Source organism: Dromaius novaehollandiae, chromosome W, assembly GCF_036370855.1.
Source record: "Dromaius novaehollandiae isolate bDroNov1 chromosome W, bDroNov1.hap1, whole genome shotgun sequence".
NCBI lineage: Eukaryota > Metazoa > Chordata > Aves > Casuariiformes > Dromaiidae > Dromaius > Dromaius novaehollandiae.
The window spans coordinates 13,845,533-13,870,558 of NC_088130.1; the positions used below are offsets into that span (position 1 = coordinate 13,845,533).

The 25,026-nt window shown below is 39.5% G+C and overlaps 1 protein-coding gene across 2 annotated transcripts in view; it reads left to right on the plus strand.

The window, feature by feature from the left end:
• Positions 1-25,026, plus strand: part of LOC135323498 (transient receptor potential cation channel subfamily M member 3-like) — a 285,214-nt gene that overhangs the window by 141,274 nt on the left and 118,914 nt on the right. For both annotated transcript variants that reach the window (XM_064499862.1, XM_064499864.1), the window contains exons 4-6: positions 4,535-4,748; positions 7,678-7,802; positions 17,416-17,587. In XM_064499862.1, coding sequence (XP_064355932.1) covers positions 4,535-4,748; positions 7,678-7,802; positions 17,416-17,587 — 511 coding nt within the window. The remainder of the gene's footprint in view (positions 1-4,534; positions 4,749-7,677; positions 7,803-17,415; positions 17,588-25,026) is intronic.

Here is a 25,026-nt window from a genome sequence, read left to right on the forward strand (position 1 = left end):
ATCTGGATTCCGTATCAATCTTTTCTTAATGACCACTCTTTACTGAACTGAAATTGCTTTGATCATGGTTATTCAAGGTTAGATGGAAGATGACATTTGAAGAGCTTTAGTGAGTTAAATACATTTGTTCTTTTTTTACTAAATTCCTCCTAATATCAAATGCATTCCAATTATATATTTAATATGCACAATAAAAAGCTAGCATATGTTTGCAGCTGTAGAAGACAGAAAGTTTATTACAGTGTTATGGGCTTAATGTTTTTTTTGGTGCATGGAAACATGAAAGAACTTAAATAGAATTCCAAAGTACGTAAGCAGTTTTAGCAGAGAGACCTTCTGATATTCAGATCCTCAATACATTATATTTCAGTAAGAATATTTGGAAATCAGCCAAATAAAAGGTATTATTTTTTACTTTTAAAATGTATGGAGTTTTGTCAAAACTGTTCAAAAATGATCTTAAAAGCCCTCAATGCTTTTGAGAGAGAAAAAGGAGAGATAATCCTTTAATTGACATAGACCATGAAAAAGGCAATGGCTTTTATTTTTGTTATAGTAGATTAATATTCATAGCACATTTACAGAATTTAAGAGATGATGTGCTACATGGAGAGAAAGGAGACATAACACACAAAGGCATCCATCCAAGGTCTATTTATATCAATGAGAGTCCTTCCGCTGGCTATTTAGTAGAATTTAGATGTCCTTAAGACGTTAAAGAGAATATTAACTAGTGAGGAACCAGCGTGGTTTCAGTTTAAGTGATAGTTTTCCTGCTGAGTTTAGAGAGAATTAGATCAGGACTATTTTCTGTGAAGATCACTCTTCAAGGGATCAATCTGGACCTTGAAGAGTAATCTGCAACACTGGAATCGTACTCAAGGTGGGCAAAATGGTCAGTAGTATTGGCCTGCCCCCAAAGAGAAGACAAAGCAGCAACGTTAGACTGCCTTGCAGATCACAAAATGTTATCTGAAGAGATTTTCTTTAAAGACATGCAGCAAAATAGATCTTTATCTAGGTCTTTCCGTTTTATTCACTGAGAATCTCCTCTGCCGTCAGGCACCATGTACTCAATAGGATGGCTCTGAGTAACAGTGCAGAATTTTTACCACTTAGGAACTTCCATTTTTGGCCTAGGGCAAAGGAGGAGAGGGTCCAGCTTGCAAACATCTGGCTGTTTGTCTGGGGAGGGGCGCATTTGTTTCTTAGGTAACTGCTTGATGACAAATTGAAATAAATCCTGGCATCAAATGACACCCCTCTTGACAACCTCTGGGCCAGGTTAGGGATCAAATGGCTATGATGACTTGAACCAATGTGCTATTCTACAGTGTTATGCCAAAGTCAGTCAGGTTGGTGGGTAGGTTTTATGGTTAAAAACTGTGCTGCTGCTTGCTGCTGCTTCCAATTTTTGACCTTCTCTGCTGATATGTAATAACTGAAGCCTTGCATCCTATCCATACGTTCCTCCCGTAAAGGAGGGACTAAATAATTTGTCATTAGGAATGATCACTTCTAAAGTTGACAGACAGATACCCCAGACCCTGAAGTTTGGGGGAAAAGAGCAGTAGTTTAGCTTAGGTTCATATTTAAATTTTAAATCTACCTCAGGAAGCTATCGCAAAAGAAATCAGGAATGGCAGAAGAACTCATTAAGATTCTAAACAGAAACTAAAAAGACCAAATACTCTGCTACAGTAGTGAAAGAAATGAATTTTTAATATGGACAAAAATGTCCTTAAAAGTGTTTATTCATAATTTAATGGATGCTTAGGAAATGATGACAAAAGAATTTTATTGTACTCACTAGGTGACACATGAAGTAATGGCGAAAGGATTATCTCAGGCATACCAAACTGAAAATGCCTTCTGTAAGAGTTAAAATGAATCTGACAGTCAGAAAAATTGAGGTCTATGCATTTTCTCTGCAAAGAAGAAAAATCAACATTTAGGTGCCATTGCCCTTCTCAAAAAACTTTCTAAAAAGTAAAGGTCATTTATGATGGTTTAAATTTAAATTTACATTAAAAAGACTTTCAGATTTATTTTTACTTAAATTTCCTCCTTATAAAGTGAAGTGAATTCTTATCATAAGTATAGAGGTTTTTGGCCTCAAGTATAAGAAACAAGCAGGCATTTGTGATAAAAGCTGTCTACATTTCAAATAAATGTAAGAAAATACTTCTTCTAACTCTGCAGTTCAGCATATGGCTTTATCTTTGTTGAAACTCAGAAGTCTAGGTGGATAAGGAACTGAAAGAGATTTTTGCCAATCAGTGAGCAGGCTTAAGAAGTTAGGGACAGTGAAATCACACCTTCTGGGGCACAAACCAATACTAGAGGATCAAAAAACCAGTCACTGGGTAGATTAGGTAGTATCCATCTGATTCTGTTTGTCCCTTCATTTTAGCATCAGTCTGAGGCAGGACGGGTAGAAGCATGAGCTGAGTTAGAGCAGTTATCTGGATGGTTCAGTGGCCTCTGCTTTCAGCAAATCTATATGGCTGTTGCTCATATCAGTTAATTTTCTGTAATTATCTTTTTGATTTTAAACTCCCAGCCTGCATTCACCAAAAGCACAGTAAGGTGCCGACTGCACCACAACATAGCCTCCACACTTTGACTGGCAGAGGATTCAGTCATTGGAGTCACTGAAATAAAGCCCATACCTCACTATAAATGCCTGCAGCGTAACGAGGACTTGCCTTTGCAGTCTCAGCTCTCCCTAAGGGCAGAGCCAAGGGAACAAACATTAGTCTCCTGGCAGCTTGGCAGCTCTCCTATGTGTTAAAACTTTGACAGCTCTTGATTCCTGATCAAAATTATGCACTTCACCTTCTGGCCGATGGGAGCAGATACCGTGCAGGGTTTTATCAACTTGCAGGTAATTGGACAGGTTACTACTAAGGATACAGTACACATATAGAAGCTCAAAGGTACATTGCAGTCTTGCCCAATATGAATGTTGTATGTTCCTTGTCTGTCAGCTGTTAAGAATTTGCATGGCAGCTGCAGGAAACTTTACTGATTTAGTGGAGTGAATTTGTGCTCACAAGTTCTTGTTCATCTCTCAGTCTGGCTGTGCTCCACTTGCTTTCCTCTGAGTGTTTGCCCAAATGTGCTTCTGCTTCCAGAAATGTAGGGAATGGCTGTTCATCATGTGACAACCCATTCTTGCAAAGAAATCTGGCTATTAGGAATCTGTGATGAAAAAAGTCAAGTCCTTTAGTGTTTCTTATTCAATGAGAGAGGAGTCCATGTAACTATCATGTGATTTTCAGCAACTGAACTTATGGTAAGAAATACTAATTAGACATATTAAAAAGAGACAAAATTATATAATACGTGTGGATATCACATTACCTGAAATGTTACAGTACATAAGATAGAATCAGGTAAGTTCCTCTAGGCTGAGGGCAAGGGCGCTTGGGTTACACACCTGATCGTTGTGTCAAGTACCCCCTAGGGGAAAGACCCCTAAAATAACTCTATAGGCATTAGTTCAGTCAGAATTTTGATACATGGGCAGCTTTCTATAGCCTATGTTATCTGATTAAGGGAGCCCTTCCTGATCTTAGAAGCTATAGAAAGGATTTTATCCTCTCATGACCTTTATTCTGCTGTGCAACTGGAATTGAAAAAAGGTTTGAGCCTTGGCACAAGCTTTCTGGGACTCCTCGCACATCAGCAATAGAAAGAGCAGGGGAAGAGCCCAGACAGAGGGGCTGGTCCCGAAGAGACAGGTATGTGTGCTATCTAATACTACTATAGAAATTTCAAACGCAGTTGTTGACTTTGAGCACTCACAGATGGGCATCATCTCCCTTGGGACAAAATGCTGCAGAGGCAGCACAGAAAAGCCAAGAACTGGATATGCGTAAGGGTGTTTCAGAGTACTTTTCGGTTCCTTGTCCTTGTTATGCAAATCCATGAGTTTGTACAAATTAGTCTGTAAGTCTTAAGTTAGCCCTTATTGCGTTCATTCATCTGAAAAGTATCTGTTTTGTAGTCTTGCTTGGTTTCAGCTTCTGTATGCTTGAGCAACCAATCTCATGTGGTACATCCTACCTTTTGAGTGTTTGATTTTGTTAATTTAAAAATCAGATACATGGGAATGTCCATTATTGCAATATTGTGAATTTCCTTTAGGGTCTGGAAGATGAAATTCAAGCATAGCTGTGACTCTGGCTACCTGGGTGGTCTTTAGCAGATCACGTAGATTTGTGCTACAGTTTCCACATCCATAATTTAAAGATATTTATCTTTTTAACATGGATAAGCACGTTGAAATGATTAATGGGTTAATTTCCTTAACAAAAGAAAATTGTCCAGCCTGTGAATTGCAAGTATTCCATGTTTCCTTGTTTCACAAAGAGCTTTTTTTAAAAACATCGAGTTAGCAATTAATTAGTGCTTTTCGCTGTGAAAGTTGCCCTTTTTTCAGTGATCTGTTGGACATAAATCATATGCATTAGACACCACTGTGTATAACCAGTCTTTTTTCTCTTTCCTGCTGCCCTTATTTCTGCAGTACGTACGCGTGTCTTTTGACACAAAGCCAGACCTTCTTCTGCACCTGATGACCAAAGAGTGGCAGCTTGAGCTCCCTAAACTTCTCATCTCTGTGCACGGGGGCCTTCAGAATTTTGAACTTCAGCCAAAACTCAAGCAAGTCTTTGGAAAAGGCCTCATTAAGGCTGCTATGACAACTGGAGCGTGGATATTCACTGGAGGAGTAAACACAGGTAATGGCAATATTGAAAGGAAAGCATAGTGGCATCTCAGAGATTTTGTTTTAACAGAAAATATTTAGAGCTGATCTAATTAAGAAGCTGTTAGGTGTTTTATTTTATCAGTGCTAGTTGTACTGTGTGCAAACAAGAAAATGCCAAGTTCATACCAGTCTGGCAGCTCCCAGAGAATGAAAAGTTTGCTAAAGCACACTGAGGAGCTGAAAATAAAGCCGCCTGTGAGGCAATTATATTAGTACATTGCCAGGGAGGACTTCGTAAAATCGACAGTTAGCTACGTGGAGGGTTTGCTGACTAGAACCCCAAAGAAGCAGAACTCTTATTACATAAAACAGGAAGCATTTTCATCCGGAAAAGACCTTTTATTTTCTCTTAAAAGACCATCTGAAGTGTGAAAGGAAAAAAAAGGTTCTGTTCTGTGGCTTTAGGGAAAAACTTCATTGTGCATAAGAATCACTTTGTCCTTTCTTGCAGACAGCTTGACCTAATTTTTTTCTATTATCCTTGGAGCAACAGAGATAACATTGCCGTTTGTGTGCAAAGTTGAGAACATCTGTAACATACCATATGGGTATGGCCTCCTAAGGACCCAGGAAAGCAGCTGGCCCAGCTCTGCTGGAAAGCTGCATGTGGATTCCAGGAATGGGCTGAGAAACAGAGTTTCCCCAGATGAAAAAGGTCGAGCAGAGGCTTGTATCACCCTTCCCAAAGGAGGCAGAAAGAAGGAGAGAGTCAAGGGAAAATCAGAGAGTTCTGTGAAAGATAAATGCATAAAGTTTTGAGCCGGTAAATGTACATGTAATTTCTTACGTCAGTCTCATTTGCTGCATTAACAAAACTACAATTTATTGCTTTAGTAATCCAGCATAGTGTATCCTCTTACTACCTATGGAAAATATTGTAATCAATCTATCTTGCATTAATTTTAGTGCACTGTAGATCAACTTCTGCATAGTTGGATATGAATGCTTGTCTTGGGTTTTTTAGTTTCCAGAGCACATCGAATTTAAAACAATATACGGTTTTGTCATAGCAGAAATATGAATAACAAAGAAGAGGCATAACTTCTGGGGTGTTAGATAGATAAATAGATAGATGCATATGTATTTAATATTTCCCATCACTCTGCAGAATAAAGAAAATTAGATTAAATGTTGACCTGTGTACTGTGGTCGTAGTGATTATGTTAGTTGCGCAGATACTATTGTGGTGACAGTTTGCAAAGAGAGCTAAAAATTCGGTTAAAAAAATTAGAAGACAGTAGACCTTGTGAACTCATTGCAGTGGCTTACCACAGGAACACTGTATATGAAACTACAGAAATTTTGTGAACGAGGACTGAATATAATATTTTCATTTGGCAAATACAAGACCATTTTATATCATTTTGCAAAGCATCATAATTGTGAATGCCCAGAGAATACAAACAGACCAACATAATTACTGTTGAAAGGGATTCCTTTTTCCTGTAATCAAATGTGACCATAGTCAAAGCAATGGAGTTCAAATAACAGTCTCTGTGTGTTATTTTAAAACCATATAATTCCAGAGGCAGTTCTGCATTATCAGTTACATCTCACTGCTGCTTTTAAATTGTGGAGCAAAGTAGCTGAGTGCTCTTTAAAATTGTGTAGGTGACAATTGTGTGTTTTATCTCTGCGTGAAATTGTACAAATTGAGAATTTCTGCATACAGTCAGTTCCGATGATAATGAATTTATATATCAGGTTTCTCTCAAGGAAAAGTATAAGAGAGAAATCCTGAAATGCTGCAGTTGGACTGTGAATCAGTGGTGCAAAAAGGGTGGCACATACATGACCATAACCATGATTGTTTAATGACTTAAGTTGTTTTGAATATTCATGTCATTCTGTAAGATGATTGTCCTAAATAATAGACGTTTCTGCAATCTGGCCAGATTTTCTGCTCTGAATCCATCGTGATGTTGGTTTATAGTTTAATTCATAGCTAACAGCAGGTGCAGTTGTGGGGGGGGGTCGTTTTGAAATTTGTGGAATCTGAACAGGAAGTAAACAGAGAAACTAAGTAAGAGGTAACATCGATAGCAAACTCACTGGCCTGCTTCCATGCAGCCATAGTGCAAAAGATAGTTATTGATCCACATCATAAAAATGATTGTTTGAAGGGGAAGGAGGAATGATCCATGCGTGAGCAATTTTTTTGCTAGCCTGCCGCAGGCTTCCTCCCCACACGTTCCTTGCACAGGAATACCGCTGAGATGCTCACAAAGCAATACACAAGCAGCATCAGCAGAAAACACAGGCAAGAGAGCTGGAGAGCAGTCATTCTCTCTGTACTAATTTCTGTTTTCTCGCTGATCCCCAGGGTTTTTTCCAGTTCCCTACTGGAAGCTATCTCAGGTGACTGAGTGTTTGGAAAGAATGGCAGAATAGCTTACCACGGGGGAGCGTAATGATGCTTTCACAACTTTTCCATCCATGGTTCAGACACAAGAGAACGTTTATATGCAAGCTACACTTTTTTTTTCCGCTTCATTCCTTTGTTTCTTGCTATGCTTGGGAAGGACATACGTACCATGTGTCTGCTTGCATGCATGTATGTTTGTGAACACAAGTACAGAAAAACAAGTTACAGCCAGCTGTCAACATTTCCGTTTTTATTTCTAGAGCTGTGTAATTTTCTATTGCGGCTTTATCTATAATTTTGTAGATTATATAAATTGGGCTACCAAGCCCATGAAGGTATCAGTATTGTGGACTCAGTTCAGTAATACCTATAGTAATACTGTAACAGTAATCAATAAGAAAATACTTTATAGCTTTACTTAATTGTAAGCATATGCATAGGTGTTTCCTGAAAAGGCATTGTATCCTGAACCCAGACCATAATGAACAAAAGTGTCATAATTTGAATTTTATATTTTATGCTGTTTCTTTTCCAGGGGTCATTAGGCACGTTGGAGATGCACTGAAGGACCATGCCTCAAAGTCTCGCGGGAAGATCTGCACTATCGGTATAGCTCCCTGGGGGATTGTGGAAAATCAAGAGGATCTGATTGGCAAAGATGTAAGCCCTATGCAAACATAGATCACCTCCAATATATATAAGTCTTATGCTTGTTTTTCCTTTACTCTGCACCCCTCACTAACAATTTCTCACAGAATTAATGTCTGCAGCAAAAAAAATCAATAGATACATTGGGTTTGCATTATGCTTGATAACAGTTTTGAGATAACAACAGCAAAATTCTTATGCTGTGCAGGTCAAGAGATACAAATTTGCAGTAGCTTCTAGTACATATTTTTTTCTTTAAAAATAAATTAATAATATTTCATTAAATGTTATTCTTAAAATATATCTTAAACTTGCATAATTAGATCTCTGTGAGCTCTGAAAGGTGCCTAAGAAAACACTGATTGCAAAGCTTGAAGTCTGATTTATTTTGCAACAGTATTGTGATGCATTGGTTAATTTTATATTTACAGATGGTCCCCCTTACATTCCATCCTATCCCTTTTTATTACTGCAGTTGGGAGGAGTCTTATAAATGTATTGGACACAAGGCCGGACCTCAAAGAATCATTGTCTCAGTCATCTTTTAAGGGGCAGAGTCAACATTTCTTAAACTCCTTCGTATCATTCTTCTCTTTTAAACCTATACTGTTCTTCAGGAAAATTAATGCCCCTGACTTTAGATAGAACAATGCCTTGCTTATACTAGTTATAAGTTATCTATCTGAAACATTCCTGAGCCTTTTTTTGCCTCATTTCTGGTTCTTTCCCAAGCGTTCTGCCTGAGAACCTGTGGTTAGTCTTGAATGGAAAAGAGATGCAGTCTTCATTCTGCATAATGAACATTTTCTTGTCTAAATTACTCTGAGTCATCCTTCTCCGTATATTTGTCCATTAGCAATCTGGGGAGGGGAAGGGGGTTCAATTATCAGTCAAGTCAAAAGGAATTACAATACGAGTGGGAAGAAAGAGATCCAATTGGGATTCATGGCAATTTACTATTAAAGTATAACCATTAGGGAGAATTCCAATTAGCATGGTTTTATGCTCGCTAATACCACCAATGCTTGTGTAATAGGGCTACAAATACTTATAGCGCAGCAGGATGGGGCTCTGCAAGAGTAATTCAGAGTCAGTTGTGAACATTTCTGGGATGCAATCCCAAAGCTGAGTGGCAGAAATTACTAATCACAAAGATAAGCTGCTCCTGATTATATAAGTGTAAGACTAATGTACACACCGATTTCAAATAAGCCATCTTGCCTGAAGATGCATGGAGTTCTTCTGGAAACATTGCAAGAAGCCAGAAGGCAAGAGAGGTCACTAAATTAGGCCTGAATTAATTCATTTTGGAACATTTTGCTTCCTCCCTTAGTTATTTCCACCTGCCAGTCAGCTACCTGCCTCTTCTCCCAGCTAGGCACCACCTGCTAATGGGACTCCGCTGCCCTCCTTTACAGAAAGGACTGAAGAAAAAAGTTGTTTTCCTTGCTGTTCCAGCCATCTGAAACCCATCCCCTGATTTCCAGTTTCTTTGGATGTGTTCCAGTAAATATCCTTCCAGTCTCTGATCATCTGAGAGAACGGGACAAGCATTTAAAAACAATTAAGAAAAAAACTTAGCCAGTCTTCTGTTAATGCAGCCACAATGATGTCATTAGGTTTACTATCACAGCGTCACCACTAGGGACAAAATTGGCTCCAAAATGTTTCCACAATAGACAAAATTGAAACTTTTCCTCTGAGCCCTGGTCCCAACTGTTTACACAACCTATCGATCAGTGACATGACACAACGCTGAAGCACTTCTGCTTTTAGACATATCTAATGATGATACCTGTAATGATACCGATACTGAATTTCATCTTCCACTTGATCGCCAAGTCAGGCTTTTTATCTCCCGCTCACCCGCGGGTGAGCTTGGGGGCCGGATAGGGGCAGGAGAGCCCTCGGCTGTGTGCTGTGTGCTGTGACATGGCCACCATGTCACCACGGTCGGTGCAAAGCCCTCGGCTGCCAAGCAAAGAGGCAGGTTGCCCTCGGAGCCGGGGCCTCTATTGCCCAGGCTCCCGTTTGTGGCTCCCTCCACGCTTGGTGAAAGGCTCTGTGAAAGCTGTCTTTAACTCTTGGTAGTCCGCTGAATTATCTGTGAGCTATTTTATGTTCATATTTCCCCCAAATCCCTTACAAATGTGTTGAGCAGAACATGCAGAGCAGACTCAGCTCAAGGTAGGTCACTTCTGCTGCTCACCTACTTATTAACATTCAGTCACTGCAAAAATTAACTTTTCTTTCTTACCCTTTTCCCTCCCTTCCCCCTAATTTTCCTCAGTTATTAATCCCTAAAATGACTTTCCCTCTTATCCATGGGTGCAGTTTCTTTAGAAGCATTTGGCGAGGAAGCTTTTTGAAAGCTTTTTGAAAATCAAAGGATACTATATTGCCTGGCTCATTAGAGGTGAATGCTGTGAAATGAACTGAGAAGGGGAAATATAAATAGTACCGTAAGCATGTAAAATGAATCATCATTAAGCAAGTAACAAAGGGCACAAAGGATTACGCCGGGGGGGGAAGTCAACCGATAGCAAAAGGCTTGTTGAACTCCAACATCAATGTGGCTTTATGCATGCGTGAACTATGTCTAGTTAAATTATGATCAAAACCAAAGAATAGTCAAAACATACCCTCGCTCCTTAGAGCAGCGTCAGATACAGAAAATTTGCTTGGTCATGGGAAATTTATGGGAAGGGAGGGGGTTTCTGTATCGCCCGTGCACCCACGCGTGCTGTCTCCCCTGCCTCGTGGACACCAGATTTGCTCGGCAAAGTTGTGCCACAGTTAACGCTCCAGTCCGTGTTTGGCTTTTATGTTTTCTGAAGTTGTGGCTGAGTTTTATTATGTTTACCAACCCGTTCAAATGGGTCAGCTCTCAGGAAGCCCAAGGGCTTTCCTCAGAGCCGTAAAGGGAAGTGGCCAAGTTAAGCAAGCTATTACTGTTGTAAGCGATTTGTTTTGGGGTTGCTTCAAGGTCCCAAATGAGATTAGTCTTACTGCAGTACCACAAAAGCACAAAATAGTGCTCATCTTGATACGCTCAGCATCTAATTTAAAAACAGAGCACGGAGGGGAGTGGTAGTCCGTTGCCTTATTCCCAATTCTCTAATAGAAAATATGAGAAAGTAAGGTGGCTCACTCAGCCTCACGGAAAGCTTCTGCCACGAGCGTATTTCTTGCTAAGTACAAAGTCACTGTTCCTTTCAAAAGAGTGCGCCTTGCAAACCCTTGTAGCACACTTACTGTTGATATCGCTGGGTTTCCTTTCAGAGTCTGTTCAGTCCTTGCTTGGGTTTAATTCCTGGTCTCCTCGCTGTGCCTCCGGGCACAGGGCCTGGATTAATAGGACAGTGATTTCAGTACTTTTCTTTTCCTCTGCAAGATCTTTCAAATAAGTCTCATTTTAGTCCAAAGGAGCTTGTATTTGAGAGTCAAATCAAAATATGTTTTTATTGTGTGACTTAGTGAACAAAAAGACATTTCTAGCGTACTAGGATATGCTGTTGATTAGAGACAATGCTGTGGTATATTACCTAGTAACTTGAAAGGTATGCAATATTTTAGTAAGTAAAATTTTGAGAACAAAAAAATCCCAAAACCTTTATCTCTTTGAACTAGCTGAAATCAAAATTGAGCTCTCGTGCTGCTATGTTGAATCACTGCAAAATATATGTAACCCACTGCTCCACTCTTCCTATAAGATCTTTATATATGTAGAACCTGAGGGAGGAAAAATTCCTGAGTTCTCTGCAAATTTCTTGGGTTTCATTTGTTTCACTTATAGCCCCAGGTGATAGTGTGTGTCTCTCCCCATATTACCTTATTGATTGGTGGCTTACAGTCAACAACTACTATGTTGGCAAAAATGAAGCTCAGCAGAAATTTTGGAGAAAGCAGAATAATTATTGTTTTTAGCAAAGGTTTTACCCAATCAGGAGGAAGCAATAGTGGCTGGCTATGAGTTAGTGCAGCAGAACACAGAAACCGCAATATAAACCCGCCCTGTAGACTTGTGGCACAAATGGTTAAAGTGCTATCAGAAAGAAAACCGCTTTCTCACAGAAAATTATGGGATATATATTACATACATAGATATATATATACACATACATATCAACCTCTTTCATGCACCCTGTGTTCCAGAACAAATTATATTTTTGACTCCCTAGAAATCGAGTGCTGAAAACAGGATTGCAGCCAAGTGCAGTTGTTCTTTATGGACTTTACTCACAATCAGTGCCTGCTTTCTTACATTGTTCAGAACATTCAGAAAAAATAAGTTGAATAGAACTTGAGCAAGGCGTATACTGCTACTTGAAACCTACTCTCACACGCAGCTGAAATGACAAAACCGAGGAGCAAAAATTGTCCATTTTAGTATAAAACCCAAATTTGTATTGGATTAAACATAAGTTTAGATTTTTTTGTTATAAAATAAAACCTGGCTTTCCCACTCTGTGTCTAGATAATGCTTCTGATTTTTTTAAAGCCTGCAATTTCGCAGTAACCAATCTGATTTCAGTGCAGTTGCTGATTTTTTTTTTTAACTGTAACTGGAGTAAAAACATGTCATAGCAGAGTTTTCTCTAGGATGCTCAGAGAGTACTCACAGTAGAACTCTGCAGTCCTACTGTAATTGCTTAGTTAGTCATATATTCAGTTTTTTCAGTAATCATTTGGATGATGGAACAGGGAAGGTTGTATGCACTTTGGAGGGCAGGATCAGAAATCTAGAGGATCCTATTAACTGGAGCAATTGTTTGAAGGCAGCCTGTCATGGAAGAAGTGCTACTGTGAACTTCTCTAAATTCCTGGGGCAATAACTGACTAATCAGCTACTTCAGGAAAGACATCCCACCGTATTGTAGTGGTTCACCAAATAATTGTTAACAGTTGATGACTTAATAACATGATGCTTTTGCAGAAGGATGAGTGTTATGTTGGGACCTAGTAGCAGGACTGGTATGTGACAGATGGAATCACGTATTTCTGTGGCATTTGGCATGGGTGAGGCCTGCTCCAAGGTCCTGTGTCTAGTTTTAAGAGGAATCAAGGAAAGTTCATAACTAACTACAGCAAATAGGAGATGTAGAAACATGACTAATGAGGAAAGCTTAGAGAGTTAGGTTTGTTTACTATATATCACAGCTAGACTAACTGAGAAAGACTTATTTTCACCTACACACAAAGTCCTACCCTCTCCCTTCTCCATGATCTCACCTGTAAATCCTTCATTGCAAGGGACTTCAACTGAATATTGCTCTGTCACTAGCAAGTCACCTGCATTTCCAGAATGCCACCTTGACATTACCAAACGTTATCTAAACCAGGAAAACCATTTAAGAGTTAATCTCTCTTCACCCCTCACATATATGAAGAAAGTCATACAACTGTCATGCTTGATAGGTATGTAGCCCAATCTCACCACTTTAAACCATACCCTTTAAAACACATGCTGGTGAGTCTTGTCATAAAGCCCACCATTCATGTTAGTTGCTCTATATTCTGTATTTGTTTGCCAGACAACATGTGCATCAGGCTAAGGACTGGCAAGATGAGCTACATGTTTTCTTTTTATTGTTTCATCTTAATTGTCATATTAGCTTATGGCATGAAGTCACTTCCTCCTCTCCCTCATACATCTTTGTTTTTACAGTGAGAGAAAGATTATATTTTTCTCTAACTACTTTCTGCAGGTTTCAGAATAAGGACAAAGTCTACAAACCTCAGGCAGCTAATCTTTAAGATTATCTTAAGATATCTTTTATACTGCTTTATAACACCATGGAATTTATTATTACCAATTTTGACTTAGTTTTGGTAGATATTTTGCAATTATTTTCAAGAAATATATTATGCTTTGAGATTAAATTGAATTGCTGGAAAAAAAAAAACATAGCTAGTTAGTTCCCAATTTCATTTCAGTATAGCTTTTATCTAGTGTCAAAATATCAGAGCCCCCTAAGAGGCCTAGTCCTAGTCAGGAAATAATTATTCTAGGAAAAGATGCAAGGAAGAGAGATTCAGCCTGTCTCCTTGCAAACCTCCATGTGGGGAGCATGCCTGAGGCCACGCTGGAGACGGGCATCTGTGCAGCATATACAGAGGTGCTGGAGAGTGACGCTTCCAGGAGCCTCTAAATAATGCCAAAAACAACCTTATTCCCTGGTGTACCGCAGAACTGTGAGGCTACAAAGAAGGCTTAGGCTGAACAACAGCTGCTGGGTTTCCAAGAAGCAAAGCACGCATCTCACTTGTATTTTGTACCAGTGAGCTGAACACATGAAGTTTGGCCGAAGTGCTGTGGCTCCCCCCGACTGCTCAGATTCGTGGGCTGGATCGCATGGCACGTGCGTGCGTAGGGAGCTACCGACAGATGTGCTGGGGGGCCTGGTACAGAGCAGCGTCAGAGCTGGAGCCCCTCTCACGGTTCCTGGACCAGTTCCCAGTTGCTGTCAGTGCTGCACCTTGTCCCCCGCTCTGGGGGCTCCGGCACCCGGTGCCGCTGCCCAGCCTGGTTGGAAACGGGGCTCAGAGCTGGCCGAATGGAAATCCCCAGGACCTGACAGGCCTGGCCCCTGCTGCGCACCTACCACCGAGCGAATGGACCAGTATGGTTTTTGACCTCCGTTCTTCTGAGATCTCAATGTCTTGGATGTCACTCATACGATTCGTTTCTCTTCTCTCACCTAATTACATTTCCTAATTTACATCTCTCGCCCAATTACTTAATTTGTTCATCCTCTGCAGTGAGATACCTTGAGTTATTTTCAAGTGTTATCCGTATGTTGAGCCTCCAATGCCCACAGAGGGTGTAAGCCGAGTATGTTAGTGCTTTTAATTCAAGCTTGCTGCCTCCGCAGGGTAGAAATGCACTCACTGAGGTTGGTGCAGCTCATGGCCTCTTGACCAAAGGCCGTTGCTTTGGCAGCAGGAGTGCTGCTTCGCAGTGTGGCTGCTCGCACATACGTTAACCTATATTTAGAGGAGCTGTCTTGAGGATAAATACTTCCTTTCAACTCTGCAGAGGAAAATGCTAGGGGCCATTATTCCCCCTTCTTGATGCAGAAAGAGGATGAGAAAGCATTAAAGTTGAACTTTTTCCAACCTTTTAACTTGCCTGTAAAATGGAAGAGATGACTGAAAAGAACAAAGGAATGGGAACTGTAAGAGGGGGAAACTGAAAATCTGCTGAGTGTTGTAGCAAAGCAATTCGCCGCAAGGAAAGAACCTCAAAGCTTAGGATTTTGTTGCCTTCATGAAGATTTTGCTTATCCTTTAATCAGGATAGGAGTCTGAGTTCATGATATGGTCTGTGAACTTCATTACAAAAAAAGGTATTTCAGCTAGTGAACTGTGCATGCTGTGAACTGTCCCATTGAAAATAATTGTATTCTTGTTTTCACATTCCTAATTTTTATTAATAACATGATTCACCTTGTAGTTAAACAGCAGACACAGAACCAGAGCATTACCTTCTAATCTGCCTGCAAGCAGCATTACCAAATCAAGATGTGGAGGTTTTGGAGCTGCAGCTCATTAAAACTGCAGATCAGGCTGTTCCTGTTAGAAAACCCTGAGCAGTTGCTCTTGAGGACAAACTGCCAGCCTATAGTAAAATTGTATTCCCATCGACTGATTGTTTTTCTTGTAATCATGCAAGGAATGGGCAACTCAAGTCCTTCCTCTCCTAAAAGATCTTGCTGGCCTGTGTCCTCTATATTGAGAGATGGAACAGGTATCAGCTACAAAACCTGTAACTGTTTAAATTGATTTTATTTGATTTTTAGGGAGTATGAAATAATCTTATTTTCCTGTCTGTGGCATAGGAGACATGCTTTCTGTGCCTGTAGAAGCTAGCTAATGAGCATATTCCAGCAGCATATTGATATTTGTTAACCTATATTTCCTTGTAGAATAAATGTTTTATGAATGGGCCACCAAAAGAAATAGCCTGAAAGAAATATAAGCCGAGGCTACCACCTGTTCTTGCAGCAGAGGGCACAGTGCCTTGGTGTTGGCCAGCTCCGCTCTTGGTCTTCTCAGAACTATTTCTTCACTTTCGCTGGAGAAACACCTTACAGAGCGGCCTTTGTATTGACAGTTTATAGCAGCAGCAGAGGTTTGTGGGTTTCCGTTTGCCATCAAAGAATTGACCCAAGTGCAGCGAGCATTGGCAAGTGAAAGAACAAAGTCTTTGGCCAAAGACATATTCAAACATACTCATATTATTTATAAAGAATTATTTCTCAGTTAAAGAGCCCTTTTAAATAACAAAAGGGAGAGAAGCTTAGAGAGAAATTAAGAAGCTTATATTTGTCTGTCTGCAAGCACTTTTGCCAACACTTAATAATGTACATTATTGTGCACCAAAAGGACTGAATTTTTGTTAGATTTGCAAAAAGAACAATGCCAGAGCCTTGAAGAAAATTCCTTGCAGATCAAGCGTAGCACAGCTGAGTTTTGTAACAAGTCACTTCAGCATTATTTCAACCAGGAATTTCAACTTACAAATTTTCAGAAGGAGTTTTGTTTTTCCAAAAAGAAAAGGCAGACCTATGTAAACAATGCAGAGAGCAATATTTCTAGCAAGTGGCTTTGAATGATCAGCCAGAATCCCTCAATACGAGATGAAATCTTTTGTCACATCAGTGCAGTCTGACTGACGTCACTGGAGACCCACCACAGTAGTTGACAGCCCAGCGTGGCCCAGTGTCATTGTTTGGTCTGAGTGGAGGGTATGAGTGGGACAGCTCTGCAACAACTTCCTTTGTTTGTCCACAAAATAATTTCCCCCGATGAAAACAAATCAAAGGAAACGTAGCAAATTCCCTGTTGAATGGCAACTTTGCAATGCTGTTGTGAATGCAAGCAACTGCCTTTGTATTGTGCTGAGATTGGGCCAACAGTTTTTTCCAAAGAAAAAACATGATATAATACCACGTGTACACCCTGCCAAGAATCGCATTCACTACTCTGCAGACCCAAGTCTTTTCTCCTTGCAGAGATTTATGCTTGTATTTAGGTGCTGGCAGAGGGTCCCTTGTGCTGGTCCCCCCACATAAATGGGACCAGTAAGTCTGAGCAGAGGCAGGACCAGTGGCAGCCCCCAGGAGGTCTCTGGCAGGTGGCACACCGGGGCCGCGGGACTGGTGGGTGCTATGTAGAAAGAGCCAAAGAGGATGATAAGAAGGGGATTTGTGTCAAGGCCATTGAAAGATAGGTGCAAGCAAGGTGGAAAACGTCTGTGTGGTCACACAGTCCTTTGGAGGACTGACCCAGAGCTGGACTTGCCAACAAATCAGTGGCTGCTGGGGCCACTGAAACAGATTACCCTGAAAAACCCTTTAAGCAGTGTCTGCCTCTAAAAGGTCGGTCTTTACAAGACTTTTACAGGAGGTGGCCACACTGTCTTACGTGCTAGGGTTACTTTCTGTTCTTTACATGCAAGACAGCCATGCTCAAGTGCAATACTCAAATAGCTATTCACAAACAATTTTGGTGGGTTTTTTTTCCTGTTGTATCATCTTGTCGGCTGGTATCTCATAACCGATTCAGTTCAGAGGGTCTGTTCTGTTTAGTGCTATCTTTTTCCTCTGTCTCTAAAATGCAGGTGGTCCGACCATACCAGACGATGTCCAATCCCATGAGTAAGTTGACAGTGCTCAACAGTATGCATTCCCATTTCATTTTGGCTGACAATGGCACTACTGGTAAATATGGAGCAGAGGTGAAACTTCGTAGACAGCTGGAAAAGCACATTTCACTTCAGAAGATAAATACAAGTGAGTAACATTTTACCTATAATATTTTATAATTACAATTGTATCAGGGACACTAGGAGTTTGAAAAGGGAATAGGGTCTGCATATTTTTATTCTGCTATCTAAAATGGTGAACATGAGTTAATAAAAGTAAATAATGGTGAATAAAGCTAATACAATCTGATTCTAGAGTACTGTGGGTGATAGTACAGCACAAATGAAAGAGCTGAATGGGTTTCTGGTAGCTTACAAACAGCTTTTGTTAAGGTCCTCAGTTCAACTTAGACATAAATCTTTGCTACATCTCCTTAAAACTGCATACAGTTCTAGTCCCCTTTATCTCATAAAGAAAATAATAGAATTATAAAAGGTACAGAAAAGGGTGACAAAAAGTAAAGGAGAGTTTTCTATGAGGTGCGACTAAGCAGAAAAGGCCTTTTCAGCCTGGAAAAGAGATGACTGAGATAGAGGTGTATGAAGTCCTACATGGCACGGAGAAGTTGCAGGAGAAGTGATGGTTCATTCCTATTCAGAATATAAGAGCTGTGGGAATCAAATGAAATTAGCAGGTAGCAGGTTTAAACGCAGGAGGTAATTCTTCACATAATATCTAGAAATTCATTGTCGCGAGCTACTGCAGACACCTAAACTTAAACATGTTCAGAAAATTTCTCTGTAAGTCACAGAAAAAAATGTGTTAATGGCCATCCCCTTTTATTCCCCGCAACTGAAGTAGTCCCTGAGCCATAGATATTAAGAGGCAGAGAGGGTATCCCACAGAAATGTTACTATATGTTTGTACTGTGTTTATCACCTCTTCTTAGTCAGCTGTCATTGGCCACTGTCAGAGAGAGCATATGAGGTTAGATGATCCTTTGGTCTGGTCTGTTATGATCATTTTTGCAATGATCTATTCCATGTCATGATCAGACTGGAGCCCAAATTTTTCTCTGATATATATTTATTTCTTTTATAATCATGTACCACTTTCCCACATAAAATGCAGGAAAAAATAATCCTTCAAGTAAGCACCTCTGCCTGGGTAAAATAAAAGATAATATTCTGACTTGAACATGCCTGTTATTGTAACTATCTTTTCATAGCCCAAACCCAGGAACATTTTGGTGTTTTGTTTTGTTTTCTTATTGCTGTTTCTGTAATATTACAGAAGCTTAATTTAGATGAGGAGATAATTTTTTTCTAAATATTTTGGATTTTTTTGCTCCTACTTAAGTTCATTTAGTTATTAGAAACTTTTACTGCAATCAAAGGAGAAAAGGATCAGCTCTGGAAGCTGAACCTGTGCCCTAAATAGGGAACAAATCCTGTTGGGCAGTAGTCAGGCAGGACTTTCTCAGTCTTGCAAGTGAACCTCAGCGTTGACCTGTATAAGCTATGTTTAGGAATGAAAACAGAACTCGTTTTTCAAAAGTGGCCACATGCACAGCCTTTCTGCTGATAACTCCCTGTAAACATGCAATTTTAAGGCCAAGAAGGTTGATGATTTTTGTGATACAGGCACTGGAAACTGGAATGAGACCAGGAAACACATTTAGCCTCTCAGCTGTCAGAGGATAATGAATTGCAGACAGGCCCGACAGGCTGAATTCTAACCAGTGTGGTGGTAGTGCTCGATGTAGCTTTCCGTATCAAGATTACAGTCTGTGCTCAAATTAAAATGGTGTGCCACTTAGATCTTTCAGCATCACTGGACAGATAGAGTGATTTCATGCCACAGTAAATCAAAATGGGAGGAATCCAGGCTTATTTTTTTTACGATATCGGTGTATATCACTTTTTCTCGGATAGTGGTGTGCGTGTACGTGTGTATATTCTTAGCAGTGTGTGCATGTGTGTGTGTGAGAGTCCTTAGCAAATGGAGATAGCTAGGTTGACCAGCATTAATATGTCACATTTGAAAGTGACATATATGATGGAATCAAATTATAGAAAACTATGCCATAAATAATAATTATTTTGAGAACATGCATGGGAAAAATGTGAGCATATTCTGTTTACAGCACAAATTTTGGGGGGGAAAACTTCATATTAAAATACAAATCTCTTCAGAGATTTACTTAATTCAGATTTAGACAAAAGATTTATTTACTGGAACATTGACAGGTGAATCTCAGAACTTCTGACCTCAACAAAAACCCACAAAACCATGAAGGATCTCTCTTCTCTGGTCTGGACCTCCTCCCATCCGAAGAATATATACATTTTTTCTTCCCTGTTCTAGGTGACCTCTCCCTCCCAAATCTCTCTCTGGTAAATATAAGAACACTTGGGTCTCACGACACTTCTTCAAAGACAGAAATGTGAGAGGACTGTTAAGTTGGCAGGTTGCTAGTGAGATTTATAAAGCTTGCTTCAGTGAAGCCCAGAATTTTTCCTGGTTTATAGATCTGAGTGACGGTGTAACTTCAGCAAACAAAATGCCCAGCACTGTAAGGATTTGCGAATTCCTTATCTTTGCCTTGCGTTGCTTTCTTTCACTTTCAGAGCAGGTGACTGAGTTTTGCCCTGCTGCTAGTGACTAGAGATGTGGCCATATGGGCGAGATGAGGAACACCTGCGCTAGTGGGTCAGCCAAGCAGATGGCCACTTTCTGCTGCCTTTCCCCATACCCATCCTAGCGGGATAGGGACTTCCCTGGCCCAGCACGGGCAGCAGCACTGCTGCGGGGGACCTTCGGCCAAAGGGCAGCGTGTGCAGCCATGCGTGCGTGTCCCTATTTACCACTTTTCAGGAGTCAGCACGCGGAGCGGAAAAAAGACACTGACAGCATCAGACTTCTGTTCTCCAGAAAGTCAGGAAAAGGCACAATTCTCACCTAGTCACCAAACAAAAGAGCAGCAGGATAGAAAACAGAACAGATTTAGGAACTAACAAACAGTTGGTAACTTCTTATTTCACAGCCTCTCCCTGGACAATAGTGCTGAAAGCAGATTTTATTCTTATTTTTAAGCCTGCTTGACTTTTACATGCCAGGCCTGTCATTTCCTGTTATTTACTTTCCTTTGCTTCAACTGTATCTTTCTTCAGTGTGGGGATAGCTCTTCTGGATGTTTGGGATCAGATGCTATGCACAAAGAGAAACTTCAAGCTTGTGTTCACCTATTAAAGATATAGAAAACTGTATTCCTCTCAGATAGATTAAGCAAATAACAATGTCTCCTTATAAAATTTAAGATTAAATCAGGCCCTTAAGTATGCCAGATAATTCTGAAAGACTGAACTGTTTTCTCTTCCTAACAAGCCATGGTTCTCAGTCATTCAGCAGCATCTAATTTCCTGAATGTTACAAATTTCACTGTTAAAAAAATAATAAAAAGCTTGCCCTATACCCTCTATGAATTTATATCACTAGGGAAAAGAAAGACTTCACTTGAATACTCTGTTTTCCTACCACTTTTTCAAATTTTACCACTTCCATAGCTCTTGTTTTGTCTCCACTACTAATTCAATAATAATAATAATAATAATAACAACAATCTTTTCAGGCAAGCAGAGAGTACAGTTGCATTTGTGGGTCACTGTGAGTCTGCAGGTTCAGGATAGTCAGTGAGTTGTGCATTTAGCTAGAGGTCAATTTGATGCTTCGGTGCTCAGGGCAGGTCTTTCTTATTTTCACAAGTGAAGATGATCTTAACGCAGCCCAGCAATTGTCTCTTGCAGTGAGCTACCAGTTGTCTCAAACTCATGAAGTTTCAAAATACATGGTTTTGTAGTGAAAGTAATATGAACTTTTCCAAAACTGTTTCAAGTTCAAAATGAAATGTTGCAAGTGATCTATCAGAAATGTTTCTGGGTTTTCAATTCACACGAATGTTTGAGTCCTGAACTTTTTGCTGGAATTTGAAGGCAGGTTAATCATCTTAAAATATACACTAGAAAGAAGGAAAAATATCCTTCTGACCACCTCTACTGTATGGCTTATTTGCACAGCATCACAAGGAAAATTTGACAGCTAGCGTAAAACTTTTTACACTGAAACATGGAATTAAAAGTTTTAGTTCATCATTTTTCAAGAATATTGCATTAGTGAGTAGAAATTTTCAAGAGGAATGCACAGAGATTTTAAATGCAGTAAAGTGTTCCTGCTCAAAAGATAAATTTTCCAGGAATATATTAAGTGGACTGCAGCTGTGTTTTGAGCTATGATGTTACACTTACACTTTTTCTTGACGTTTAGGGATCTATAGCATGTTAGGCTGACATCATTCACTGCTGCCATTTTACTGATTTCTGATTCACTGCTTCTAGAAGTGTCCTTAATGCTGAACTCTGTCTCACTACCTCAAATGCGAGAGGGTTGACAGCTGTTCCAAGAGTGATAGGTATCATGTTGGCTGACAGAGACCTCTAGAGGTCCCCAGTCTTCAGTCAAAGTGGGACCATCACCAATGCTAGGTAAGCTCATCCATGGCTTTTTCTAGGCATGTCTGAAAACTTCCAAGGATGGATGTTCAACCATCTATACAAATAACTTCTTTCAGTGCTGCATTACCCTACTAGGAAAAATTTTATTTTTTTTTAATTTGTTTTTTTCCCTTAAGTGCAGTCTGAAGCTTCCAAACTGCTATTTGTGGCCATGTCCATTTGATATACTGCCTGGCTGTAGCAAGAAGAGGCTGACTTCTTCGTCTTTGTAACTCCCTTTTGGATAGTCGTAGGTAGATATTAGATTATTCCTTTGATTCCTCTTCAAAAGATTAAACAAGCCCTTCTCTCTCAAACTGTCTTCATAGGACATACATTCTAGCCCACTGAATACCTTAGCAGCTTTTCTCTGGCTGATCTCTAGTTTTCCCTTATCCTTCTTGAACTGGGCAGCCCAAACCTGAACACAGTGTTGCAGGTGCTGCCTCACCAGTGTAGAATGGATGAGAGGGGATAATAACGTGCCCTGGACCCACTTCTCCTAATGCAATGCAGTACATGGTTTGCCTTATTTGCACTGAAAGTATGATGTTGGATCATATTAAGGTTATCTTTTCAAGGATGATTGAAAAGGCCTTGGTTCTCAAGGGATATTCTGCCATAATATTGTTCCTAGCATTCAATTACTCTTTTTTTTTTTAATTCTTTTGCATTCCTCAAGCTCCTCCGATCCACAGTATTTCTTGATTAAAGTCTTTCTAAAATCTTGTGTCTCAAAACTCAGTTTTATTCAGAGTTATTAGGGATCAACTTTTCCTCTAAAATGTTAAGAATGTCTTTGTTTTTCTAGAATCCCACACACAATACATTCCCTCCTCCCCCTGCTGCCTGCAAAGTCTTCAGCACATATTGTAGATTTTTCTTTCCCTTTGCAGATATTTTTTCCCCAAATATCCTATTCTTACATGTCCTTTCCAGTGGGTCACAATGGTGCTAAAAAAAGTTTCAAAAGAAATTGTTTAAAAAGATGAGGCAGAACAGTTTTCCTCAGAAACCTGGTATTGTTAATAGGCGTTGGATTAGAAATTAATGAACTTCTTATGATCCCACAAATGTAAAAGCACAGCTAGTCTTTTTTTTTACTATCCTGGGAAAATGCTAATGGCTGCTGTAGAAACAGAACTTAATGCATTGCCAATCAGATTATGCACCTGCTAAACAGAGAAAGGAAAGAAATGAAGCATGTAATTGCTTGAAACACCCTATTGCAGATCCTCCAATTATGACATTCCTGGACATTAACAAAGCATTTCTATGAAATGTGCTACAACGACCTGATCGTTTGCTAATATGTACATCGTTACCTCATGTTCAGAACATTACTGGGAATTGTGACAGACTCGGCCATGCCTCCAGCTAGAACCAGAGATGAAATTCGTCCACAAACTGCATGTTGGAGGTTACAGGCCATAAAATATTCATTCCTGCCTCTCCACAGACATTAGATTAGGATAGCTGCCACTGTAGCAACTCGGCTCATAGGTCTGATCCAAGGACTTAATCATCCTCAAGAAGAAAAACACTCCCATAGGTTGACATTCCAAGGATTTACCCATTTTATTCTTAGCCAGAAGAGTGCTTTCTAAAATTACAAATGTAGTCTCAAAATAGTTCATGTAGGATAAAAGGACCCTTTACCAATACTTACAGAATATCTCTTTAAAAAGTCCTACCTCAAGTTTCATTCTCTTAGCTTTGTGCTCATCTTGGCTTATTTATAATATGCAGTTTATTCTTCTTGTTTGCATTAAGGCCTTCACTTCATGTGGTATAATTATTACTATTAATTGAAATCAGACTCAAATCCTTAAACAGCTTTGAGCATGTTTGCCAAGGACTTGCATCATGAATGTGCTACTTTCCTTCATATGGATGATCTTACTGCAGCCATGGGGAAAGGCAAGAAAACAATTGATTGATTCATACACATGTAGGTCACATGTAGGCTATATAAAAGTCTCAAATTTGAGTAAAAGAGGTTGTGAATTAATTAAAAATACTGTCAAGTTTCTCTTTAAAAGAACTTTTACAATTACTTGTCACCAGAATCTGGAGACACAGCATAGAAAGCATACATACACCTACAGTGTATTCTTGTGTATGCATAACTATTTCAGGAAGTATGCAATAATTTTTTCTTGCATATATCAGTACATATATACCAACAAGTATAAACTGAGTATTGCAATGAATCTATATACTGTGCCATTCTTGCCAGGTACCTTGTTTTGTAATTAAGACTATTCTTAAAAGAAAGCCACACAGTAAGAAAAGTGCACTGTTTTGTAGAGTGATATTTTGTAGCCTGAATAAATACTTATGAGAATGGAGCAGTCATTTCAGCCTATTTCCTTTTACTTTGGCTTTTATTTGGAAACTGAACGAATCCCATTTCAGCAAGGCTTCCATGGCACTTAGACCCATGGTTTATGTTTACCAAATATCGTATTGTTCAGGCATTTGGGGATCCAGTTGCCAACTGGTTGCACAGGTTATGTTCAATAAAGGGAAATTAAATATTTTCAGTAGAGGGTAATTGGGTTTTTATAATCGGAAAAGTCAAGTAAACATAACAAATACTGTAGCTTGCTGCTAACTCTGCATGAAAGCATCAAATCTGCCAATTTTTTGCTCTGTTCTATCAGCAAATATTTGTACTTCATTTACAGGGGTCTTTTCTGTTTAGATTTGTGTTTGGCATGTGTTAGAGAGGGATAATTTACTCTCAGTAGTGGTTAGAAATGCAGAATAAGGGCTTTGTAAGATATTTGCAAATCTGACAAATAGCCTTGTAAACATTTTCATCATGTACTAATGATATTTTTCTTTTAAAACTAGACATCACTGTTGTATTGAAAACTTCATATATCAAAAGATTTAAATCTTGGTCAGAGTACTGCCAGAATTTTCTGCTCTGTAACTCTCTGACAGAGATTTTACATCTTTAAAATTTGCTTTGGGAAAAGGTAAAGTCCAACCAGGGAGGCAGTACTGTTCACAGTAGGATTAACAGTT